Here is a 24,975-nt window from a genome sequence, read left to right on the forward strand (position 1 = left end):
AGCTTAACACACGGAGCACACGCAGACATGTGCTCTCACACACGCGCAGCTCCGGCAACAGTGAAGGGCGGCGCCGGTAAAAGGTGGACTCGGCGTGCGGCGCTGGCTGAGCCGCCAGGAAGGGCGCGAGGCAGCGCACAAGAGCGCACGGGAAAAGCTCGGAAACGCGCTCGCTGCGAAGAGGCAAACGGGAGCAGAGAGCAACGAACAGTGAGCCTTGTGCCTTTAAAGCGGCACCATTCCCAACAGCCGAGACACACAGAGACAACCTAAAGCCCGCCGACGGGAACGGCAGAGAGGACGGGGGCTGCGTGAGAGGCAGCGCTGCTCAGCCACGAGAAAGGAAAAGGATGACGCAGTAGCAACAGCGAAGGGGGGGGGGGGTGCGTGTGCACGTGTGCGTTGCGTGTGAGGGAGGGAGGGAGGGAGGGAGGGAGGGAATACTACGCAGCCATCAGAAGAAGGAAATGGCGGCACGGCGACAGCACAGCCGGGCCTGGAGGCTGCCGCGCTGAGCGAGCTGAATCAAAGATGAACACTGCGTCACTCGTGGGCAGTCTGAACGACACAGACCAACTCATCCACAAAACAGAGAGAGACGCGCAGGCTTGGCTCAGGGACCAGACTTGGAGTGACCAGAGGGGGCAGGGGTGGGGAGAGATGAGCTAGGAGTTTGGGGTTGGCGTGCAGAGGGCTGGGTGTGAAGCAGACAAACAGCGAGCGGCTGCTGTGCAGCACAGGGAGTCACACTCGGCGCCCACGATAAGCCGTGACGGGGGAGAGTGCGCGACCAGCCGTGCGGCTGCACGCCTCTCACTCTGCAGCACGTCAGAAACGTGCCGCTCTTCTGCCGCTAAGTCACGTCCAACTCTCTGCAACCCCATGGGCTGGCTGTAGCACGCCAGGCTTCCCTGTCCTTCACTGCCTCCCGGCGTTTGCTCAAACTCACGTCCACTGAGGCGGTGATGCCGTCCAACCATCTCGTCCTCTGTCGCCCCCTTCTCCTCCTGCCCTCAATCTTTCACAGCATCAGGGTCTTTTCCAAGAGTCAGCTCTTCGCATCAGGTGGCGAAAGTATTGGAGTTTCAACATGAGTCCTTCCAATGAAGCAGAAACTAACACTTTCTAAACAATCAACCAAACCTCAATTTAAAAAAGAGAAAAGCGTGTCATGAAGACTGAGATGCCAAACAAGCCTGTAGAAAAATGTACCTGGCCAAATCTGAATTACAAAAAAGAAAAAAGCTTAAGTACACTCCTTTAACCATCACCCCAGAAACTGAACGAGCCGTTAAAAAGTTTCCTTACCACCCCCAAAAGAAATAAAAGGAACCCATTTCTCAGAGGAGGTTCACCATCAGAAAAGGAAATCAAGCCAACCCAGCCCTGCGCTGACTATGGCGAGGCGAGGACACGCATCCAGTCCTCTGGGTGAGTCCCGACCAGGCGGGAGAGTGGGGCCAGGCCAGACGCCACACGCACAGACACATCCCAGGGCCCGGGGTCCATGGCCAGACGCAGGAGGCCAGTGGTCTAGAGATCGAAGTCCCGGAAGTACCACTCACACCCGGAGACCAGACTGCGACCCCCCCGACAAAAAACAAGAAACGGGCCCTTGCGCCCTGTAACTCACTCCTGGCTCACTGGGAGGTGCCCCTCGAGAGCAGCCCCCCCAGGACCCCCGCCAGGGCTGCGCTCACCACACAGGTGGGTACACCAACCACGAAGGGAGATGGCCACAAGACACGCTCGAGTGAGAGGAAGGCCAGGTGGAGGCGCCCCATGACGATGCCAGTGAGGAGGGCAGAAAGGGGCACGCAGGCCACCTCCAAACCGACTCGAAAGTCCAAGAACCTGACAGACGACCGGGGGCGCATAGGAGGCAGGCAGGCACAGCGTGCAGGCTGGCCGCACAGACGCCCCCGGGGCTGGGTGGCTGTGGGTCTCTGGGGGAGGAGGTGCTCCGTGGACGAAGTGGGCAAATGGCTGCTCGGACACCGGCGCGTGAGGGACGGCATGGCTGCGAAGCCTCGCCTCGGGGCCATCCTGACCAGGGAGGCCAGCAGTCTGCGCCCCAGAGGTCCCGTCAGTGCCAAGGCCGCGGGGCAGGGGGCAGGGGTGGAGAGACAGCTGCAAAGCTTTCAGAAGAAAACCTCGAGGCCCTCAGGGAATGAGCACTCAAGTGAGACGTGACAAATACAAGCCATAAAATAGAGCAAAAACACGCACTGAAAGCAGGAGGCGATCCCTGTGAAGGGGCCGAGGCGGGGCTGCGCGCTCCCGCCCGCCAAACCCACTCGGGCCAGCGGAAAAACACAGGAAGCCCAAGGAGGGAACGTCCACCCAAACCGTCACTCCACACGTGACGTCCACAGAGAACCTCAGGGAACCTGCCACGCGCGGCACCAACGTAAAAACCCTGGGTCTACACGAACACCCAAACGTGCCGACTTGAGAGAGCACTATTTCTAATACTAAGTTTTCCATGGACATTTTTATGGAGAAAACCGTGAACTTTCAACAAACACTGGAGAGGTGATAGTGAGCAAAAGGTGGGCCTTGCCCAGGCCAGGGTGAAGGCTGGCGTGGAGCCGGACTTCCAGGAGGAGACGGACATCTCGGCGACGGGGGGTCCACAGAGCGGTCTCCGGGTGAGGGGTGCAGGAACAGTCAGTGACGGCCCTGCCTGCCAGCAGGAAAGCCAGGTGTGTGGGCTGAGGACCACAGGGTCAGACGCCGCGTCTTCAGAGCAGACAGACACACGCCGTCCAGACACACCCACTCCAGGGCCGCAGGGCAAGGCCGGGCTCTGAAGCGAGCTGTTAGCTGCGCTGCCAAGGCCCCGGGGGAAGTCACGGGACTGGGGTGTGCTTCCAAGTGACCCAAAGGACGAGGCGGGTGAGGGGGCTGGCCCAGCGCTCCCGAAGCTGGGGTGCGGGGGTGGCGCTTCCGGCCTCACAAACGTCCAGCTTTGACAAGGGCTTCTAAAGACGTGAAGAGCAGGGACGCCGCAGGGAAGACGTGCAATGAGCACAGCAAATGGCCAGCCACCCACAGGCCAGACCAGGGCCCCAGGGAACCAGGGGGAGGCCCGGGGAACCAGGGGGAGGCCCGGGACCCCAGGGCATGGAGACCGACCCTGCCGACCAGGGCCAGGCCTGCGGCCACAGGCTGCACTCAAGGCCTGCCCACGCCCACAGCAGGAGAGCAGCCACCCCGGCACGAAGGACGGGAAAGCAGGCCTGGGACGGACCCAGCCGCATGCGCGGCAAGCAGCCTGTGTCACCACGGCCAGGCTGACGGGCCTGAGGGCTCTCAGGAACGAGTGTCAGCCGACGTTTTTTGCTGCATTTGATAAATCCCTGTCAGTGTCTTTCTGTTAAACTTTCTATATTAAAGTCATGAAAAGCAGGGAGAAAACAGCATTAAAAACCATCCCCTGGGACTTCCCGGCGGTCCTGTGGCTGAGACTCCACACGCAGGGGCCAAGGTCAGGGACCCCTCAGGCCACAACCACGAGCCCAGATGCCGCAACTGCAAAGCCCGCGCAGCCAGATTCATTACTTGGTTTTTTAAAAACCCCATCCCTCCTCACACCCACAGACGGGGGAGCAGGGCCCGGGCCGCCCCACCGGCGTCTCAGGGAGCGGGGCCACCTTCCCTTCCCAGCCGGCTGTAACTCCACGACAGTCCCTGCCCTTTCAGAACAGCTGAGACGGAGGTCAGGGGACATGAGAGAAGCCCCCCCGCCAGCCCCCAAAAGCCCAGAGTCAGCCTCTGGAGGGGCGCAGTTCTGGGCCTTGCTGGTTCCTGGGGCGCCCCCTGCCCGACTGCACAGATCACGGCCGGGAGCCCCGGGGGCCTGTGCGTGCCTCCCGGCGGGACCCCCCCCACCCCCAGCCAGGCAGCTGCCTGCACCGGGCGCCGCCCCTCAGAGCCCGAGCAGGCGAGTGACAGCCAGCTGGTCAGAGACCCCTCTCCTGAGAAACCCCAGCAACGCTGACGCCCGCAGATGCCCGCCTCAGCACCCAGGCCTGCTGGGCAGACCCTCTGAAACTGCACCTCCCTCCGTGGCGCTGAGAACGCCTCGGGGTGGGCACGCGCTTCAGTCCTCACAGGGAGGCACAGGCAGTCTACGGGCGACCCTGACCCGAGGAGGCCAAGCGGGGCTCCCAGCCGCAGGCAAGGAGGCGCCCGGGGAGGCTGGCCCCCGCCTGGGAGGTGCACAGGGGCACGGGGTCCGCCCTCAGGACAGCACACGGGTGAGCCTTTAGCGAGAGGGGCCTCTGGCTAAGGGGGGTGACGGGGAGATTTCTCTCCCCCTACCTCTGCCACTGTTTATAAACCCGAAGTTATTTCAGAACAAACACTTGAAACTAATAAAAGGGCAAGGCGGGCCAGGATGCCGAGGCCAGTCCCCACGGGCACTGGGCCCGTCCCACGGCCCACTCCTGGCAGCGGCCCCAAGCGCAGGGCGAAGCAAAGCGTCCACGTGTGTCTGCCCCCCTCTGCAGAAGCAGACACGGGGACCTGAGCAGGCACTGCCAGACCCCAGTCCTCAGCAGACACCCTAGGGGCCGGGCCCACTCTGCGCCCCCAGGATGCCTGGCCCGCCAGGGGTCCACACGCCTGAGGGAGACGGGACGCACCCCGCTCGGCGCTGGCTTCAGCCCCAGACACACGGGAGCCCGAGAGAGGCGCTCAGAAATGCCCAAGACGCGGCACAGCCACCATGAAGCGCCAGGCTCCCCACACTGGGCTTCACTGACTCTCAGTGCCCACAGGCTGGCGTGTGCCCAGGGCCCACCCCACCCCCAAAGGCCCTCAGGGGCAGAGCCTGGAGCTGGCCGCCAGCCCCCACACCCCCACCCCAAATTCAAGTACAGGGAAACCAGCGAAGTCACGGGAAGGTCAGCACAGACACATGGCACCCACATGGCGCGGTCCCCCAGCTGTGCGCTCGCCCAATGGGGCAGGGGCAGACTCGCAGCTGGCTCCCCGCACCACGGCCACGGTCCAGCCCGCACTCCCGACCTGGGCTCTGTCAACAGCCCCTCCCCAAGGACCCGGCTAGGGGCTGCCTGGCGGCACCCACACACACAGGGCACCCAGAGCCGTGCTCCCACCTGCGGGGCCACGAAGCTCCCCCGTCTCCCCAGGGCACAGCCCGTCAGAACTTTAGAGATCGTGATAGAACTAGCTGTCAGAAAAGAGGGCAAACAAGACTCAGGCCCAGACTCCTCGCTGCTACATTCAACAAGCATTAAGCACATGAGCCCAGCAACCCCTGAGCCCCCGCCGTCCAGCCGGCCCCCCTGGGGTTTCAGTCGCGTCCTCTAGGGATGAGACGCCGAGCCCCCACCCTGGCGAGGGCCCCGTCAGGGCTCGTGAGGCAGCATCCACAGCGAGCAGCAGCGCGTGAACCGTCCGGGCGGCCACGTGGGCCTGCCGCGGCCCCTCCGCATGCCCAGAGCAGCACCCACAGCACCCAGAGTGCAGAGGACCTGCAGCTCTGCAGGAGCTTCACTCACCCAATGGCCCCAGAGACCCAGAGGCTCCAACTCCACACGCCCCTTCTCCGGGCCTGTGACAGTCCTCCTGCGGCTGCCTCTCCCGCCCTCTGCCCTCACGCACAAAGCAGAGAAAGCGGGTGAGGAAGCAGAGGCTCCGAGGAGGACAGCACCACCCGATGACAAGGGCCCCTTCACCAGACGGGCGGCACCGGCTCAGGCGGCAGAGAGGGTGAGCGACCGCACGCTCTCCTTCCGATCTGACCTCTCAGGTCTTCCCCAACTTCAAACGTGCCGCTTCTACGTCAGGGAGAAAGTCCCTCTAACTGAAGAACAGGGGAGAGGGGGCAGGCAGGCAGACGGGCACAGCTCCCGAGCTCGCTGCAGGCTGGGCCCTCACAGCAGCAGGCCCGGGAGGCCAGGAGGGCCCCAGCCAGGGCCGCGCTCGGCGCTCCCCAAAGAGCCAGTGCCGCGCCTGGCCGCGCCCGGAGCAGCTGCAGGGCTGAGCCACACAGCCAGCCGGCCTAACCGCGGGCCCGGGGCCCTGGGACAGGGGGAGCACTCGCTCAGGGCACCCACACCTCTGCCCTGGGGTCTGTTACTAGACACCAAGAAAGTGACCTTTGTAGTGCGAACATGCTGCAAGATGAGAAAAACTAAGTCGACAGCCTGCCTCTTGCTGAGAGCAGAGGACGGTCTCAGAATCAGTGTGTCTGAACTATCTTTTTCACTTGCAAGCAACTTTTTAAACCACGCAAACTACGAGGCACTCACAGTCCCCGCCACCTCCCCCAGCCTTCTCAGCCAACCCTCCCTTCAGCCGAGTGAGGGGCCTCCTCTTCTGAGACCTCCGCAGCCGGCGCCTGAGCCGTCCTGGCGGCAGCTCTGTCCTGTGGCTGTGGAGAGCGCGGGGTTTCGCCTCCAGTGACCCCCTCTGGGGCCTGGATCCTAAGGCCATACCGCGGACCACAGCCTCATGAAGAGAGCAGTGGTCGTGAGCTTGGGCCTCCCAGCCGCCCCAACACCCTACATGCTGGTCTGACGTCAGGGTCTCTGCAGACTCTGGGCGACAACTACGGCAAGGCCCACAGCCATGCACACTCGCCCAGGTGCATCGCTGACCTCCACTCTGAGCCAGGGAGGGCAGGGCAAGGGCCGGTCGCTCCTCCGCTTGGCCCCCATGAGGCGGCACCTCCGACCCCAGGAGCCCATGCTTCCCAGCCGCACACCTGCCCCTCTGGAAGACGGATGGGCAGTGGGCACCACATGGGACTGGAGAGAGGGCAGCACCTTGGACTCCTGGCTTCTCGATTTATAAAGTCGCAACTTTTATCTGCTTTGATTTTAGTAAACCTGAAGACTCTGGGGTCTTAAACAAAACCCCTTGACATAAACCCTATGCTTTCCAACCCTCAGGCAGAAGTGCAAGTGGAGTCAAAGCGCATTCGCTCAGTCGCGTCCAACTTTCTGCGGCCCCGTGGACTCTTGCATGCCAAGCTCCTCCATCCACGGGATTTTCCACGTAAGGGTACTGGAGTGGGTTGCCATTTCCTTCTCCAAATGCAAGTGAAACTGTCTTAAAAAGTCAGACCGACTTATTTGCAAAGAGACACTTGGTTTTACCAGAAGTCTTCTCCAGATAAGAGGAATGATAAGTGCTTTCTATTCACTGTCTGAATTTACTGACTCTACTGTCTACGTACTTCTCTCCCCTTGGACACTTCTAACTCATAACAAACACCCAGGAAGTGCCTGCTCCTCTAGCACAAGGCAGGACGTCCCTGGCTGCGCCCACCACATGGGCCGCCCTGCCGCAGCCCCCTGAACCGCTCTCCCTGCCTCTGCCGCTGATGGGAGGTCCCAGGGCCCCGGGCCCTCAACACTGGAGCCTGTGTTTAAGGCTTTCCCAAACCACAGTGCTCACAGGTCTGCTGAGAAATTCCCCAAGCCACTTACCTGGTGTTCCCAACAAGAGCATTTTTAAATCCAATGAAATAAAAACAAGTCAGTAGCCAGAGAGACAAGCAGAAGGGGGCAAGTCTAGAGATGGGGGTGGCCGGCAGGATCCTGACCCACCACCAGGACCACTCGAGAAAGAGAATCCCACGCTGACCAGGCGACGCTCATCTGAGAGAAACGGCTGGGAAACCAGACAGCCCATGCCCCGACAGGAAGGCAGGCAGTCTCCCGCCAGGGTCCCCGTCAGCCCCACTCTCGTCTCCACCGTGTCTGCCTCACCCGGCCACACTGCCTAAGTTCAGCAAATCAAACATCCCACCAGGGGACTCCCTGGTGATCCAGCGGGCGGGAGTCCGCCTCCCCGTGCAAGGAACATGGGTTCAGTCGCTGGCTGGGGACCTGGGCCCCTACACGCTGCAGGGCAACGGAGCCCGCGTGCTCGGGGCCACACAGCACAGAGGATCCTATGCACTGCGGTTAAGACCCGAGGCAGCCAGATAAATAGATGCGTGCGTTTTTTCAGTCCACACAAGATCCCCAAACGCTACCGTGAGCACAGCGAGGAAGGCAGAGAGGGCAGCGACCCCTGGGCACCCGAGGCAGGGCTGCGGCCGGGCGAGCTCGGCCCCGGGCCTCAAGGAGACCAGACACACACACACGGCCCGGCCTCAGACCTGAGTCTCTGACAACAGCCACGCTCCCGCCAAGGGCAGCGGGAACAAGGCCCCCCGTCAGAGGGGCCGTCAGGGCCGGGCAGACGGCACGTGGCGGGCCCGCACAGACCCTGCGCCCCCTTGCAGCGCTCACCTCTGTGGGGGGATGTAGGGCGCACACACGGGCGGCAGGGCCGTGCAGGGCTCCCGGGCCGTCTTCTTGGCCTTCTTGGCTTTCTTCCTGACCTTGGACGTGGACCTGACCGCTTTGACCGAACTCTCCTTCCGACAGACACCGTTTTTCATCTCCACGTCCCCGTAAATGTTCAGAGGCCTGCGGGTGCAGCCGGGGGGCGTGTGGACGTCACAGTAAGCGGTCTTCCTGACGGAGAAGGTGGCGGCGCCGCCGGCCAGCTCCTTCACGGGCTCCATCTTCATGTAGAGGCCGGCCCGCTGGGCGCACGTCACGTGGAAGGCGGTGTAGCAGTTGGCTTTGTGGCACTGGATGCAGGCGCCCACGCCCTTCTGCTTGCAGAGGTAGCAGGTCAGCTTCCAGCGCGCGGGGGGGATGTTCCGCACGCCGTCGATGGGCTCGATGAAGACGGTGTTGGCGAAGCCCACCTCGGGGATCCACAGGGCGCACACCACGTGGCCCCAGCGGTCGTCGTCCGTCTTCTTGAAGGCGCCGCCCTTGTTGGGGCAGAGCACGCAGTCGGCCGGCCGGGCGCGGGACTGCAGGCAGTGGCGGCAGAGCCACTGGCCCTCGGGGATGTAGGGCACGCCGTAGCACTCCTGGTGCACCGCCAGGTTGCACATGTCGCAGAAGAGGATCGCGTTGCTGTCCTGGCACTCGCCGTCCATGCAGACGCAGCACACCGCGTCCTCGTCGATCAGGCACTGCTGCTGCCCCTGCTTCTGCTTCTCGCAGTGCGAGGCCTTCTCGAAGCGGTCCATGAGGAACTCGAACACGCTCTGCGACACGGCCGGCACGCAGTCGCCCCTGCGCTCTGTGGACGACCCAGCCAGGCGAGTCCCCCCGTCCATGGTCGTACTCCACCCGGTCCAGCCCCGGCCGACTCCCACGAACTGAGGACACGGGGGGGCCGCCGCGGCGCGACGGGGGGCGTGCGACCCACCACCCGCACTGGGGCCAGGGAGGCGCGGCTGGAGGCGGGCGCACCGGGGGCGCTGGGCTGCGGGCGCCGTCTGCGCGTGACCCGCGTGCGGCCGCCAGCCGCCAAGCACACGGGCGGCCGCGCCGGCGCCGTGCGGCCACTCGCCAGTCCGGGCGGGTGAGGTCACCCAGGAGAGCCCAGGGCCGGCGAAGAGCTGACCGGCAGGCGCCCCCGACCGATCTCCACAGCCCGCGGCGGAGCGAGGTCAGCTGGCGGGGGGGGGGGCCTGCCGGGGGAGGAAGGGGCCTCCGCTGCAGCGCGAGACCGCGGCCCCTCCCAGGCACTGACCCCGAAACAGACAGACAACACGGTGAGCGCCAGCGCAGAAGACAGGAGAGGCGAAAACCACCCAGCATCAGTGCGAAGAGCCAACCAACTGGCACTAAACCAAACACAACCCACGCGTGAACCTGCCCGAGGCTCCCAAAACACCACTGGACCACGAAGGCACCCAACAACCGCACCAGCCACTGCCACCAGGCCACTGCCCCCCAAGGGCCCCCAGGACCAGAGCAGAAGGCAGGCAGGCAGGAGGGCCCCCAGAGGCACACACGGGGACAAGGCCCCCAGAAGCGACGCCCACAGCCACGGTGGCGCTGGATCCACACCCCCGCGAGGCGGGGCACAGGCCGAGCCCAAGACAGCACAGCACAGAGCCGCACCCGCAGCGTCCGGGCCACTGCCTGACCCCCGCGGCTGCGCAGGAGAGCCCGCAGCCGCCACCGCCACGAACACACCCGCACGCAGCCGCCTGAGGCACAGCGCCACCAGGCCGCCCGCCAGGACCCATGAGGGCAGCCCCATACGGCTGGCGCAGGCGGCTCACCCCAGAGGGACCCCACCCAGCCCTGCAGGGCCCGCAGAAGTGGCCACCACAGGCCAGCCACTCGCGCCTTGGCCCCCAGCTACTCGGCTTCGCGGCGGCGGACCGCATGCGGGCCACATGCCGGGCCACAGCGAGGCAACCCAGAGACCCCCGCCATCCACAGAGTGCCCCTCCCCCCTGCGGGCGCAGCACGGCGCTGCGGGCCGACTAGCCTTGGGGCCGGGGATGACGGCAGACGCCGCAGACATCGCGCCAGCGGCCACCGGCAAGGCCACTCCCAGGCCCTCCCGGACGCACCCGGACGCGGTCGGCCAGCACCCGCCAAGCAGGGATCACCAGCGGACGAGACATGCGGCCCGCGCCCACGCCAACCACCAACCAACGGATCAGGAAGCAAGGTGAGGCCGATGAGACGCGCACACGCTGGGCCGGTGGGCCCGAGCCAAGGCCCCCCGCCGTGGACAAGGCCCGGGGTAGCGGCCAGGAAAAAGGCCCCGCCAGGAGGGCCGGCCGGCAGGCACACCGTGAAAGGACTAACGCCAGCAGACCCGAGAGAGGCTTCGCAGACAGGGCCGACGGGGGCCTCTCTTTTGTAAAACAGAAAGGGCGGAACGACAAGAAGCCCACAAAGGGAGCCGGAGAGCCCGGGGGCAAACCAACCCAACCCACCGCAGCCCACACCCCAGGGGCCACAGCCCGCACCCTGGGGTGCAGTGCAGCCAAGCTGCCCCCCACTGGGCCGCGGCCCGCCAGCCCCTGGGGGAGAGGAGCAAGGCCCCCGCGTGGCCACACCCCAGCCGCAGGGAGGGCCCCCGGGCAGCCAGGGCACAGCGTGCAGCCCAGGCGGGCCGCGGGGGGGCAGAAGCCACAGCTGGGGACCAGGAGAGGAAAGGCAAACAGGATCCCCCAGAGCACAGGACCAACAAGCCACAACCAGACGGGCCGCAAAACCCACAGCCTCCTGAAGTGGACCGAGGACGGTGAGCGCCACGGCAGATAAGAAGGACAAGCACACGGGCATGGCAGCCTGGCAACGAAAGCGCAAAGGGAACAGTGACAAGAAGGCGCTGGTCACCTGGCAGACCAGCCCACCAGGCCACCATTCCCCACACCCCAGGCCCAAACCCCAACCCGTCCACTGGAGCCGGCCGTGGCAGGACAAAGGGGCCCACGTGGAGGCCACACACAGACCTCCAGACCCCGGATAAAGCGCCCCTGAAAAGCCCGGGCCACAAGAGAGGAACGCCGGCAACCCAAGACCGGGCAGCTGGCCAACACCGGCGGCCCGCCTGGCGCCGCGGAAAGCCACAACACCCCGCGCAGGGGCGGCAGCAGCGCCGCCCCCGCGACCCCTCGGGCGGTGGGGCGCCTCCAGCGGGGCCCGCCGAGCAGCGCGTGCCCCGGAAAACAACCAGGGCACTCCCGGGGCCGGAGGCCGCCCGCCGCGGGCGCGCGGAGGGGCGGCGCCCGGCGGTCGCGCGCGCCCGGAACAGGAAGGGCCGCCGGCGCCAATCAAGCCCAAGCTGGCCGTACAAACGCGACCCGGCAAACGCCGGCCGCGGGAAGCCGCGAGACCCCGGGCCGCCCCCACCCGCGCCGGCGGGAGCGCGGCGGGCAGGCGGCCTCGGACCTGCCACAGCCCGCCGCCCCTCCCGGCCAGCGCTCCGCCCGCCCCGCCCGCTTCCCGGCGAGCCCGAGCCGCCCGCCGCCGCCCGGCCCCCCGGCCCCGACCAGGCCCGCAGCCGCCCGACGCGACCCGGGCCGCCCCCCCCGCGCCGCGCGTCAGTCGCCAACCCGGCCCGCCCGCCCCCCGGTCAGCAGCCCAGACCGGCCCCAGGCCGCCCGCCGGCGCCAGGCCGCCCCCCGCCGGCCCCCCGGCCGCGCAACCGCCGGCCCGCCCCCCGGCAGCCGCCCGCCCGCCGGCCTGCGCCCCCCCCGGCGAGCGCCCAAGCCGCCCCGGCCTCCCCGCCCCGGCCTCCCGGGGCTCCGACGGCCTCGGGCCGGGCCCCGCCGCGCGCGCCTCTCCGGCCGCCCGCGCCCCGCCCCGCCGCGCCAGGCCGGCGCCGCCCGCCGCGCCGCCGCCCGCCGCCCCCACACCGCGGCCGCCCCGGCCCCGCCGCCGCGGACAAGGCGGCGCCGCGGCGCCCAAACAGCGGCGGCCGGCCCCACCACGGAGAGGCCGGCGGCGCGGCGGCCCGGGGGCGAGGCGCGGCCCCGGCCGCCCGGCGCACGACACTCGGCGCCGCGGCCCGCGGCAGCGGAGCTGGCGAGCGGTGCGGGGGCCGGCGCGGCCGAGGCGGCGCAACGGGCCGCCCGCGCGCGCCGCCAACGGCGCGCAGCGCCCGGCCCGCCGCCGCCTCGGGCGCGGGGGCCGCCGGCCGCGGCGGCCCCCGGCCCGGCGCGGCCGCGGCGGCGCGCGGCCGCGGGCGGCGGCGCGCGCGGGCGGGGGCCGAGCGGAAGGCCCGCGCGGGAAGCCGGCCGGGCGGTGCGCGGGCGGCGCGCCGGCGGCGGCGGCGGCTGGCGGGCGGGGCCGGGGGCGCGGGCGCGGGGCCGTGCTCGGACGCCAAGGCGCGGCGGGCGCGCCGACCGATTCGCGTCCCCGCCAGCGACAAGCAAACAAGGCGGCGAGCGCGCGCCCGGCGCGCGCTGCGTGCGACAAAGACAGCGCCCGCCCCGCCGCGCCAGTGACGGCGCGGCCGCCGCCGCCGGGAGGGGACGGGAGGGCAGCGGCCGCGCGCGGCGCCGGCGGCGCCTGGGGCCGGGCACCGAGGGGCGCGCGGCGCCAAGGCAGAGGGGGCGCGCAGGCGGGCCGACGGAAGCCGCACCACGACCCGGCCGGGGCCACGTGAGGGGCGGGGGTCGGGAGCGGTAGGGGCAGCCGTGGGGGGCGATGCGGCACCAGAACGGGCCGGGGCAGTCTGAGGGCGCGCGGGCGTGCAGGAGAGGGGCGCCGTGGCGTGGCGGACGGGAGCCGCACACGGGCCGGGGCACTGGACGGGGCGCCGGCGCGGCGCCGACGGGGCACCCACAACGGGACGGGGGCGCGTGACGGGGCGCCGCGCGGCGAACCGGGGCCACCTGGACACGGGCCGGCGGGCCCACCTGGCAGGGGCGCGCCGGTACGGGCGAACCGGGGGCACCCGCAACGGGCCGGGCAGGCATTGAGGGGCCGGCCGGGCAGGCGAGATGGGGCACCGGATACGGCGTCACGGGGCAAGCTGAGAGGGCGCCGGGCCGGCCGACGGGGCCACCGCACACGGGCCGGGGCACGGAAGGGGCAGCCGGGCCAGGAGAGGGGTGCGCCGGGCTCGGGCCACGGGGCACTGCACGACGGGCCGGGGCAGGTCTGAGGGGCGCCTGGGCGGCGACAGGAGGGAGCACCGGAACACCGGGCGGCGGGCGCGGATTGGTGGGCGTGGGGGTTCAGGAGAGGGGGCCGCACGGGCAGGCGGACCGGGGGCACGCACACGGGCCGGGGGCCAGCGCAGGGGCGGCCGGGCAGGCGAGGGGCACCGGTACACGGGCTGGGGGCGCGACAGAGGGCGGCCTAACGCGGACGCGCGACCGGGCACCGGACACGAGCGGGCGGCATCTGAGGGGCGCGGGCGGCAGGAAGAGCGGGCGCCGTCGTGGCGGGCGACTTGCGGAGCCAGCCCACACGGAGCGGGGGGCAGCGGACTGGTGGCGCCGTGCGGGCTGACGGTCTTGTATGTCTTCCTAGTAGTATAAAATAAACACACAAAAAAGAAAATATTTTTCAACTATTTTTTTCATTTGTCCTAACCTCAGCACCAGGGCATGCCTGGCACAGGTGCTTATTTTTGGATGAATAGATAGACTCTAGAGGCATTTTGTGAACACTTATCTACTTTTTTAAGAAATCAAGTGCTGGGCCATAAACTAGGTGGCGACTCACATCTCTGGTTTACCTGAATGCCTTTGATATGATCACTGTTCTACAGTTCCCACAATGGCACCCCACTCCAGGACTCTCGTCTGGAAAATCCCATGGACGGAGGAGCCTGGTCAGCTGCAGTCCCTGGGGTCGCTAAGAGTCGGAGATGACTGAGCGACTTCACTTTCACTTTTCACTTTCATGCATTGGAGAAGGAAAAGGCAACTCACTCCAGTGTTCTTGCCTGGAGAATCCCAGGGATGTGGGGAGCCTGGTGGGCTGCCATCTATGGGGTCGCACAGATCGGACACGACTGAAGCGACTTAGCAGCAGCAGCAACACAGTTCCCACAGCCTGAACAGTTCAGCCAAAGAGCTCAGGGGTAGTTTCACAATAATTGTAATAACAGGTCAATCTGTGGAGAAAGAATGTCACCTGCCATTTCAATAGACAAGGGACGTTGTGACCATAAAGCCATCAGCCAGGGTAGCTGCCCCGATGTTGAAACCCGAGTGGAATTCAGAGTGAAGGAAAACAGGATACTAGCACTAGATAGTTAAAATGGGCATCACGGGAATGATTTCAGTAAGCCCAGACCCTTGCGTCTTCTCACACATAAGAAAACACTAAAATCATTAACTCGATATGTCTGTTTTTGTGATTAGCACTCATCTTTTGGTAGTCAACTATATATTTTTTTTGTTTGCAGCAAAAACTCCTATATGTCCTGGCTTCTCCCTTACCAATGGGAACAGTTCCTCGGAGTTATCTAAGAGGCTGCCTTCCCAGGTATTGTCCTTGGTAAAACCACCAAATACAAAATTCTCAACTTATAGGTTATACATTTTTTGCAGTCAAGTGTTTTGTAACCACACATTTTGTTCTGACTTTATTCTGCTTTGTTTTTCAGATTTACTTTTATAATGATATTTTGAGGAATAATGATTATGAGCAGAAGAGACACATTTTCTGACCGCATTGATTTGGAATCTTAGATCATAGCTTTTGAGGAAAATTTTGCTTTTTCTATATTCATCCTGCCACATCTCCTTTCAACACCATCCTCCTTTCTCTCTACTTTTGCTAGATTTGAATAGGGAACAGAAAGCTTTGCTATTTCCCACCAAAAAATATAGCTTGATCAAACTGTCACTGTAGTTATCAAAATTCTCCAATTTTCCATAACCCCCATTTTAAGGGTCTCATGAAACTATTTGCTAACCCTAAGACTTTTCAGTCTCCAATTTAGAATGTTGATAACTGAATAGTTTGAAATTATCCCACGTCATCCTGAAAGGATGCAGCACACCTGCTAAGCACACAATGGAATGAATATCAGGTGGGATAAAAATTGCAATAGTAGTAAATTTGGTTTGACATCAGAAGGCAGTACTATATTATGATCATTTTATACATTTTTCTACTTAGTTTCTAGCTTCTTTTCAGCCATGGAATCCATCACCTGTTACCTCACATTAGAATCCTCATCTCCTTCACTCAGAATACTAGCTCCTCTGACACACAGAAAATTGCCAAATTCAACAAATATCAAGTAGGTTTATCAGGGATATTCTCCTGTGTCTTGTGGCTTATCTCCTTCTAAACTGATACATTTTTCAATTTAAAAAATAATCAGATTGTGAGTACATTCACATCAATCTTGAATATAATTTTCTTTTGGAACATTTTTTCCTTCCCTTTGAAAAGTGGAAGATGTTCATCATTAACATCTTTAACACTTTGTGTTAATTAATTAGCAAAGTGTTAATCATTAACACTTTGTATTCTGAAAGGAATGCTATGGGTGCAAATGCATTGGAACTTAACCAGTATTTTACAGAGAGATTTGAAATAAAGTAGGTTACTATTACAACAAGGTAGCAGAATATTTCTAAAAACATTTCTTTGTTAAAAACAAAAACAAAAAAGGGACTTCCTGGCTAGTCCAGTGATTAAGACTCCATGCTTCCACTGCAGGGAGCACGGGTTTCATCCTTGGTTGGGGAACAAAGATCCTGCACGCCACATGGGATGGCAAAAAATAAAACAAATACTGGATGCTTGGGGCTGGTTCACTGAGACAACCCAGAGGGATGGTACGGGGAGAGATGAGGGAGGAGGGTTCAGGATGGGGAACACATATATACCTGTGGTGGATTCATGTTTATATATGGCAAAGCCAATACAGTATTGTCAAGTAAAATAAAGTAAAATTAAAAAAAATAAATTTATATTAAAAAACCCAAAAACAAAAATAGAAAAACTGCTTTTATTTCCAAATAAAATAAAAATACTCCTTTGTTCACACTTGTAAAATATTTATTCAGGTTCTTTTAGCCAAGGCTCAGTAACAGGAATGATGTTCACTTTTCACAAAAGTATCTTCACAAAAAGGAATCTAAAGGTATACTTTTTTCCACACCTGTGATTACCTACAGACAGGCCATGCTATATCAACTTAATACATGACTACTGCTCATCTTCAAAGTCATGATTTAAAGCCACAGATTTACAGGAACATCTAACTATTGGAAGATACACAAATGCCAAAAGGAAAATTAAAGCCACTTACTCTGAAGACGAGATGGAGGTCATGACCTTCCAATGCCAGAATCCCTGGGTATGTTTAAATCAGCATATACCACCTGACTCTCCATTGCAAACAGAAGAAGGTGGTACTATACTCGTATAAGAGGAAAAACTCCAACTTCTCTGAGCCAAGATCAGCTGAAGGAAGTGACCAATTTAAAAAGTTTTGCTGGTCTCTCTTATAATCAGCACCTAACCACAATGGTTACTGTGGGCTTTGTCTATAAATTAGTGAGGAAGTCCACTTACTGGGTGTCCAGTGTACTTAGACATGTAATATTAGGTTGGCCAAAAAGTTTGTTCAAGTTTTCCGTAACATGGAAAACTCCAAAGGAACTTTTTCACTATTTTCAATATCTGCTTTGTTTAGTTAATTGGCCTATCGTTTGACAATATTCTGGAAAGATTGTTTGTTGTCTTTGTAAGTATCTTTTTTCAACAACTTTTTCTGGGCCAGGACCAGAGTGAAGGAAATAAAGTACTCTGATTTGGCTCAAACACACACACACATACACACACACACACACACACACACGCAGAATCAAGATAAACCATGTTTAATGCCAGGTTGTAAAAAGTAAACACTAACACACACAAAGAAACTGTAGGACACTTTTCTAAAGCTCTCAAATCTGCCTGAAATATTTGTGCCCCTGGCAAGAGCTGAAAAGTGTGGGAAAAGGAGCTGTAAATGTGCAAAAGGTCACTGGGTAATACAACAGAGACAGCAAAGAGCCAAAGATCCAGACTATTCTTAGCTTAAAAGAATGCTTTCAGTGCACTGAGGTTTAACTTCAAGTTAGGAAGCGTGACTATGACCCCGAGGAGTCCACAATGGCCATGTTAAAAACAGCTGACTGAGGAAAGAGTATTCTCTTCAACCAGAAGCTTGCAGAATTATGTGAGCTTCAAAAGTACAAACCATTCAGAAATATAAACCAAAGGAGACTTTTCACTTGTGCATATGCAGTGCAAAACATATTGATGGATGTTTTCATTTGTTACAACCATTTTATAGGACAGAAGACCCTTACTATGCAATCACTATTGTATACATATAAAATGGACTTCCCAGGTGGCTCAGTGGTAAAGAAGCCGCCAGCCAAAGCAGGAGATGCAGGAGACAGGGGTTCGATTCCTGGGACAAGAAAAGCCCCTGGAGCAGGGAGTGGCTACTTACTCCATTGTTCTTGTCTGGACCACTCCATGGACCAGAGGAACCTGGCAGGCTACAGTCCGTTGGATCACAAAGTGTCAGACACAACTGAGTGACTAATATACCTCAACATAATAAAGACCATTTATGAAAAGCCCACAGCACAGTCAGTGATGAAAAAAGAAATAAAAGCATTTCTTCTGAGGTCAGGAACAAGCAAGGATATCTGTTCTCACCACTCCTATTCAACACAAGTATGGAAGTTCTAGCCAAACCAATTAGACATGGAAAAGAAATGAAGTCATCAAAGTTGAGAAAAAAGAAGCAAAATTACATCTTTTCAGAGAAGACCTTATGTGTAGAAAACCATCAAGACTTCAGACACACACACTCACAAACTATTAGACTAATAAATGAATTTGCTTAAGTTTCAGAATAAAAAGTCAATACACAGAAATCAGTTGCTACACACTGATTAATGATTTGGAAAGAAAATGAAATTCATTGGCAACAGTATCAAAAAGAATAAAATACTTCAGAAAAAAACCCAATTAAAACTTGTACTGAAAACTGTAGAATATTGCTGAAAGAAATTTAAAAAGACATAACTAAATGAAGAGACATCCCATGTTTGTGACTTGGAAGATTAATATTGTTAACATATGTCTACTAGAACTACCATATGACCAAGCAATTCCAGTCCTGGGTATATGTCACAAAAAAACAAAAACACTAATTTGAAAAGATACCTACCCCTCAATGTTTGTAGCAGCATTACTTATACAATTGCCAAGATATGGAATAAACCTATGTCTAGGGCTTCCCAGGTGGTGCCAATTGTAAAGAATCTGCCTGCCAATTCAGAAGACATAACAGATGTGGGTTGGATCCTTAGTTTGGGAAGATCCCTGGAGAAGGTCATGGCAACCCGCTCTATTCTTCTTCCCTGGAGAATCCCCATGGATAGCAGAGATGGGCGGGGTATAGTCCATGGGGTCGCAAAGAGTAGGATGCAACTGAGCACCCATGCATGCACGCACATAAATAAACGGAGTATTGATTGCTAGAGTGAAACTTGCATAGTTGCTCCAAAAACTCAAGTGTTTTTTGCTTTGCAGGTTTTTTTTGTTGTTGTTGTTGTTGTCTGGTTGGCCGGTTGGTTTTTGTTTTGGGGATGCTTTTTGTAGTTTAATGTTTTTAAAAACCTGAGTTCATTTACTAACAGTTCCTAGAGGGGGCGCTGCTGGCCTTTCTTTTTTATATCCTTAAACCTTCTGTATACTGAAATCAGAAAGCTCAAGTTATTGGTAAATGCTTCAATCCACATTGTTTCATTTGATACATTAATATCTGCCTTATCCAAGCATTAGATTTTTTTTAATTTACAGAGGAGCCTGTTGAGCTTCTGTCTATGGGGTCGCACAGAGTCGGACACGACTGACGCGACTTAGCAGCAGCAGCAGTAGCAGCTCGGATGAGTAAGGAGCAAGAATGATCATCTGTTTCCTACCTCAAAACCCAGGCTCTTTTTTTACAACCTACCGAACCACATTTTGCTCCTGTAATACCTACAAAACCAAGTTATAGAGAGGGAAGAAAAGCTAAAATAAATTTTGCTCAAGGCTGGCAATTATACTGCAAACAGTAGCTCTGCTCCTGGATAGGTAGTTTGTCTAAATTCGAGTGGATGAAAACAATATTTACTGTGTTGCTTATTGTGCCAGGGTACCTCTGAACAAGATTGATGTATATGTATATGGTGACCTGGAGAGCCTTGATATTTCCTTAACTTTGTTTACACTTTGTGTTTAGTCATTCAGTCATGTCTGACTCTTTTGTGATGTTATGGACTGCAGCCCACCTGTCCATAAGGCTCTTCTGTCCATAAGGATTCTCCAGGAAAGAACACTGGAGTGGGTTGCCATGCCCTCCTTCAGGGATCTTCCCAACCCAGGGATCTAACCCAAATCTCCTGCATTGAAAGAGGATTCTTTACTGTCTGAGCCACCAAGGAAGCCCATGGATAATGGAGTGGGTAGCGTATCCCTTCTCCAGGGGATCTTCCTGACCCAGAAATCGAACTGGGGTCTCACACATTGCAGGCAAAGTCTTCACCAGCTAAGCTACCAGGGAAGCCCCTTGTTTAAGCTCTGGACAGGTGTTTGCCTAAGTCAAAAGATACCTTCTCCAGGAGATCTTCCCCACCCAGGGATCGAACCCACAATTTCTGCAGTGGCAGGCGGATTCTTCACCAAAGCGCCACCTGGGAAGCCCAACTTTATAGATGGATACCACCATCAGATTAATTATATTATTTGCAGCTGAAGATGGAGAAGCTCTATGGTGGTGGTAGTTTAGTTGTTAAGTGAGTCTTAGTTGCAGCATGCAGGGTCTTTTTTTGTGGCACGGCTATTCTCCAGTTGCAGCCTGAGGGTTTAATTGCCCCACAGCATGTGGGATGTTAGTTCCCTGAGCAGTGACTGAATCTGCTTTCCCTGGATTGGTAGGTGAATTCTTAACTACTAAATCACTAGGAAAGTCCCAATTATACTTACCCTTCAGCAAGGGTAGTTGGATGGATAACAATTCTGTTTCAAAGGTTACTGTGGTCATAGCAAAGCAAAAGTAGAGATTTCAGCCTCTCTTTTTCTCTTGATGGCTTAGTGCTTTAATTTGCTCAGCATTGTCTCCAGTGGTTTCTAACGTGCCTTTTTCAGACTTACACTTTAAGTTTAAAGGATTCTGACAGCAAATAATCATTGACCCTTAACTCATGTCACACAGAACACACTAGAGCTCCGTATATGTAGCATGTTTAACTTCCAGTTCTAGTTTAAGGATGAGAGTGGGTTCCTAGGTCACTGAGCTAAAAACATGATAATGTTGACTAAGAGACAACTGCTCTTTTAAGTTAAGAGACTCCATTTTAGGTTCATGGAAAAAAAAAAAAAAGCACTTTTAAGTTCGGGTAAAAAGCAGAAATGCAGAGTTTCCACAGGCATTTCTTCCTCATACACAGTTTCCCCCGTTTTAAACACATTGCATTAGTTTGTTTTATTGGTTACAGCTGATGAACAAATTTTGCTCCAATATTATGAACTGAAGTCCATAGACTACATTAGGGTTTGCTCTTTATGTTCTATATGCTATGGCAAGCTTGGGCTTTCCTGTTGGCTCAAACAGTAAAGAATCGGCCTGCGAGGCAGGAGGCTGGGGTTCAATCCTGGGTCAGGAAGAGCCTCTGGAAAAAGGAATGGCTATCCACTCCAATATTCTTGCCAGAATTCCTGGGACAGAGAAGCCTGGTGGGCTACTGTCCATGGGGTCGCAAAAAGTCAGACACGACTGAGCAACTAACACTTTCACTTTTATAATGACATGAATTTGATAGGGATAGAGTAAAGGGACAAAGAGGGTAATTAAATGGTTAATCCCACTGGGGATTGTAAGTAAAAAAGTATGAGAATGGGAACCCCTGTATGTTAATAATTGCTTAAAAAAGCAGGTTTGCTTAACTACAAAACCAAGCAGGGTTGTTTAGCAACAAAACCTTGCAAAACAGAAGCATGAGACATCTCTGAAAACAATAGAACAATGACGGCATGAGACCCACATCCCACCTAGTGAGCTCAGTAAGTTAATGGCCCCCAGGACAAGCTCTTTGCACATCGGTATGGGGAGGGAGGTGGGAGGGGAGTTCAGGACTGGGAACTCATATACACCCGTGGTGGATTCATGTTGATGTATGGCAAAACCAATACAGTATTGTAAAATAAAGTAAACAAACAAACAAACAAACAAACAAAAAAAAACCAATAAAATAGAAAGGTGACATTCAAAGTGAAAGATCCTCATGGTACTGAGACTTGAAACAATTTTACCATAGTGCCATGACTGTCCTGGCTTAACCATGTAGGGACAAGAAAACTCCCCAGCCTGACGTGAAGGCAGAGCTGACTATGGAAGCTTGACATCTACTCAAGAATGAGGGAAAAATACCACTGAGACATAAAGAACTAGAGATCTTGAGAACCCCCCAAAACACCACCTAGTAGTTTAAAATCCATCATTACAGAATCACAGAGTGTAGTTTCATTGTCTTAAAACCCCCCTGGCCTCCCCCATTCATCCCTCCCAATCTCTCCACCTTGGCCCTTCAGACATGTCTTTTCAACATCTCCATAGTTTTGCCTTTACGTAAGTGTCAAATTGTTGCAATTTTACAGTACGTAGATTTATCAGATTGCCTTCTTTCACTTAATAACCTGCATAAAAGGTTCTTTTTATGTTTCTTTTCTTCACTAGAGAACTTTTCTTAAAGTTCCTGAACATTATGCCATTGTTTGGAGAGTCTACAGTGTGTTTAGCCATTTATATATTAACAGGCATCTTGGTTGCTTCCAAGTTTTGGCAGTCATAAATACAGCTGCTATAAACACACCTGTGTAAGTTTGCATAAACATCAGTTTTCAACTCATTTCTGTAAATGCCCCAAAGTGAGACTGTTGGATCACCTGGCAAGTATATTAATTTCATAACAAACTGACAAACTGTCTTCTAAAGAGTCAGCTTTTTATTGTCACCACTTGGTGAAACTTCTAAATCACTTCAAGGATCAAAATAATTCACCAGGAAAAAAATTTTGTTCATCAAAGACTGATTTCTGCCATTACTGTCTTGTTTTAAGAATGTGTTTGTAAACTCTGTTCCAACTGGACCAATCTCACTGTAGCAGATCCTCAGGGTTGAAATCTTATCACCCCACAAAAGTCCAAAAAAGGGTAATGTAGACATTATATATATTATATTATATATATATATATATTTGCTGCTGCTGTTGTTTAGTCACTAGTTCAGTTCAGTTCAGTTCAGTCGCTCAGTCGTGCCCGACTCTTTGCGACCCCATGAATCGCAGCATGCCAGGCCTCCCTGTCCATCACCATCTCCCTGAGTTCACTCAGACTCAGGTCAACTCTTCACATGAGGTGGCCAAAGTACTGGAGTTGTTTAGTCGCTAAGTCCTGTCCAATTCTTTTGCGACCCCATGGACTGTAGCCCACCAGGCTCCTCTGTCCATGGGATTTCCCCAGCAAGAATACTGGACTGGGTTGCCATTTTCTTCACCAAAGGATCTTCCTGGACTGGAGATTGAACCTGCCTCTCCTGCATTGTCAGGAAGGTTCTTCATCACAGAGCCACCAGGGAAGCCTGATTATGTATTTAAGATCTTTCAAAAATAAAAACGGAGCAACTATAGTTCACACATACAAAATGGAGCCAGATGGCCTTAGGTGGAGGTAGTTTCAGATGCAGTCTTGCATCTGAGAACTTGCAGATGCATCACTGAGAACTTAAACTTTCTGAATTCTATCAAACTCAAGGCCATCACCAGACATTTTCAAAATAGTATCTGCAGGCAGTGCCAGGTGCAAACATTGTTTCAAAGTTCCTCCCTCCTACACCTGCAAATGTGTAACCATTTTGAACCCCAAACAACTCCTGTTTAAACAAGCATTCCTATTTCTTCTCAACTCTAGTCCTAATTCCTGACAATTTATATGACCTTGTAGTTTTTGGCCTTTATAACCTTTCCTCATTTTGTAGCCTCAGAACATATTAGCCTGGGGTTTTGATCTGTGTATGATCCCCTGAGAACAGTGGTGCTAACAAGCCACAAATCAACACCTTTTAGAGGAGGTTTGTGTGTGGGTGGCTACATACAACAGGGTTTCTGTTCTCAGGGGTCTTGGTTACCACAGGTTGAACCTCAGAGAGACCGACAGAGCCTTGTCCCCATCTCTGCTAGGCCAAGGAGACTCACAGGCTGTGGAGCTTCATGCAGACTTCCTCCTGCTAGGAAGGGACCCAGCCTGGCAGGCAGCCTGAGCAGAGGGCTGTCCTCTTAGATCCCCCGTTAGTCCACCAGGTCCCCATCAGGCGTTTGGCAGGTTAGAAAAGAGCCAAAGACCCTTCAACGGCAGGTATACTGTTTACAAGTGTTCTGACTTTCTTTTCTGCCTCAACACCCTGAGAAATGAAACACAGGAAGTGGGGCCTAACATCTAGGGCAGAGCACGGAAGGTGGAGGGTGGTGGGGAGGGAGCATTATTTAGTACCATCCGCTCTATGGGCGTAATTTCCCACGCCCTGCATCCGGTGTCTCTCTTAGACCTTGGCAGATGGTTGTAACTGAATGTGGGAGACAGCCGCGGATGGAGAGGGATGTGATCACCCCACAGGGAAGCTGGAGGTGCCGGGAGAGGGCGGCGGTCGCAGGCCTGAGACGCTGTTTGGTCACCTCTGGTCCAGAGCAAAGCCATAGTGAAAAAGAAACTGCTACCGAGAGAAGAGAAAGAAGAAACTGCCTTCTTGGTCTCAAGTAGGTTGCAAACTCTCCAGGGCTGTCCCAATACGGGGTGAACATCTGGCCTGGTTGCCTGATTTGAAAAATATTTGACTTGATTTCTCCCCAGATGGCTGTGCGGCTAAGCTTCCCTCTTCATAGGAGTTTGCACAACTTTCGTGGGTGACTGGGAGATTCCTTAGGGTAAGCTCTGTGGTCTAGGGATTAAGGGCTTTGAAAGGCTGAAAGGGGGCAGCAGGTGTTCTTAGGGACCTGGTTCACTCTTTCCCCTTTTTATGTCTCCCTCTGCCTAGCTCCCAGGATTGTATCTTAATTGAAAAGTTAAGATCCCTTTGGAACTGGCCTGAATTACGCTCCTTTCCGGAAACACGAAGGTCCCAGTGTTCTTGGGGAGACTTGCTTTCCGCTTTGACTGAAGAGCCTTAAGCTCCTGGTGGCAGAATAAGGGTGTGTTAAAAAAAAAAAAAAAGTTCCCTTCCTGGTGTCATGTAGGTTAAGTGTGTCACCATTTTCATAATGTATTGCTTTTAGTAACTGAAATTTCAGAAACGAAGACCTGATTGAGAAGAAGAGGCATTTTTTGGCTGGATTGTTAGAGCCCCAGCTTGGAGACACAGGTGCAGGAAGCTCTGAGTTGTGACTGACGCACTTAAAAAAAAAGAGGAAGTTTATTTATTTCTTTAAATGAGAGAAGCCATGGGTTCATTACAGAACTTGTTTCTCAAGCGTTAAAACTTCAGTTGATGAGAAGTGAAGTGTGTTAAGCAAGGACTTGTTGCACGAACACAGGAAAGGGAGGGAGGGAGATCTTTATGGAGACAACAAGATTTCTCGGGGTACCATGAGGC

The 24,975-nt window shown here is 56.2% G+C and overlaps 1 protein-coding gene across 2 annotated transcripts in view; it reads right to left on the bottom strand.

Moving 5' to 3' along the window:
- The window catches only part of BRD1 (bromodomain containing 1), a 31,081-nt gene extending 21,772 nt beyond the window's left edge, over nt 1–9,309 (bottom strand). For both annotated transcript variants that reach the window (XM_018048925.1, XM_018048924.1), the window contains exon 1: nt 8,277–9,309. In XM_018048925.1, coding sequence (XP_017904414.1) covers nt 8,277–9,166 — 890 coding nt within the window. In that variant the 5' untranslated portion in view covers nt 9,167–9,309. The remainder of the gene's footprint in view (nt 1–8,276) is intronic.

This window comes from Capra hircus, chromosome 5 (assembly GCF_001704415.2).
Source record: "Capra hircus breed San Clemente chromosome 5, ASM170441v1, whole genome shotgun sequence".
Classification (NCBI taxonomy): Eukaryota; Metazoa; Chordata; class Mammalia; order Artiodactyla; family Bovidae; genus Capra; species Capra hircus.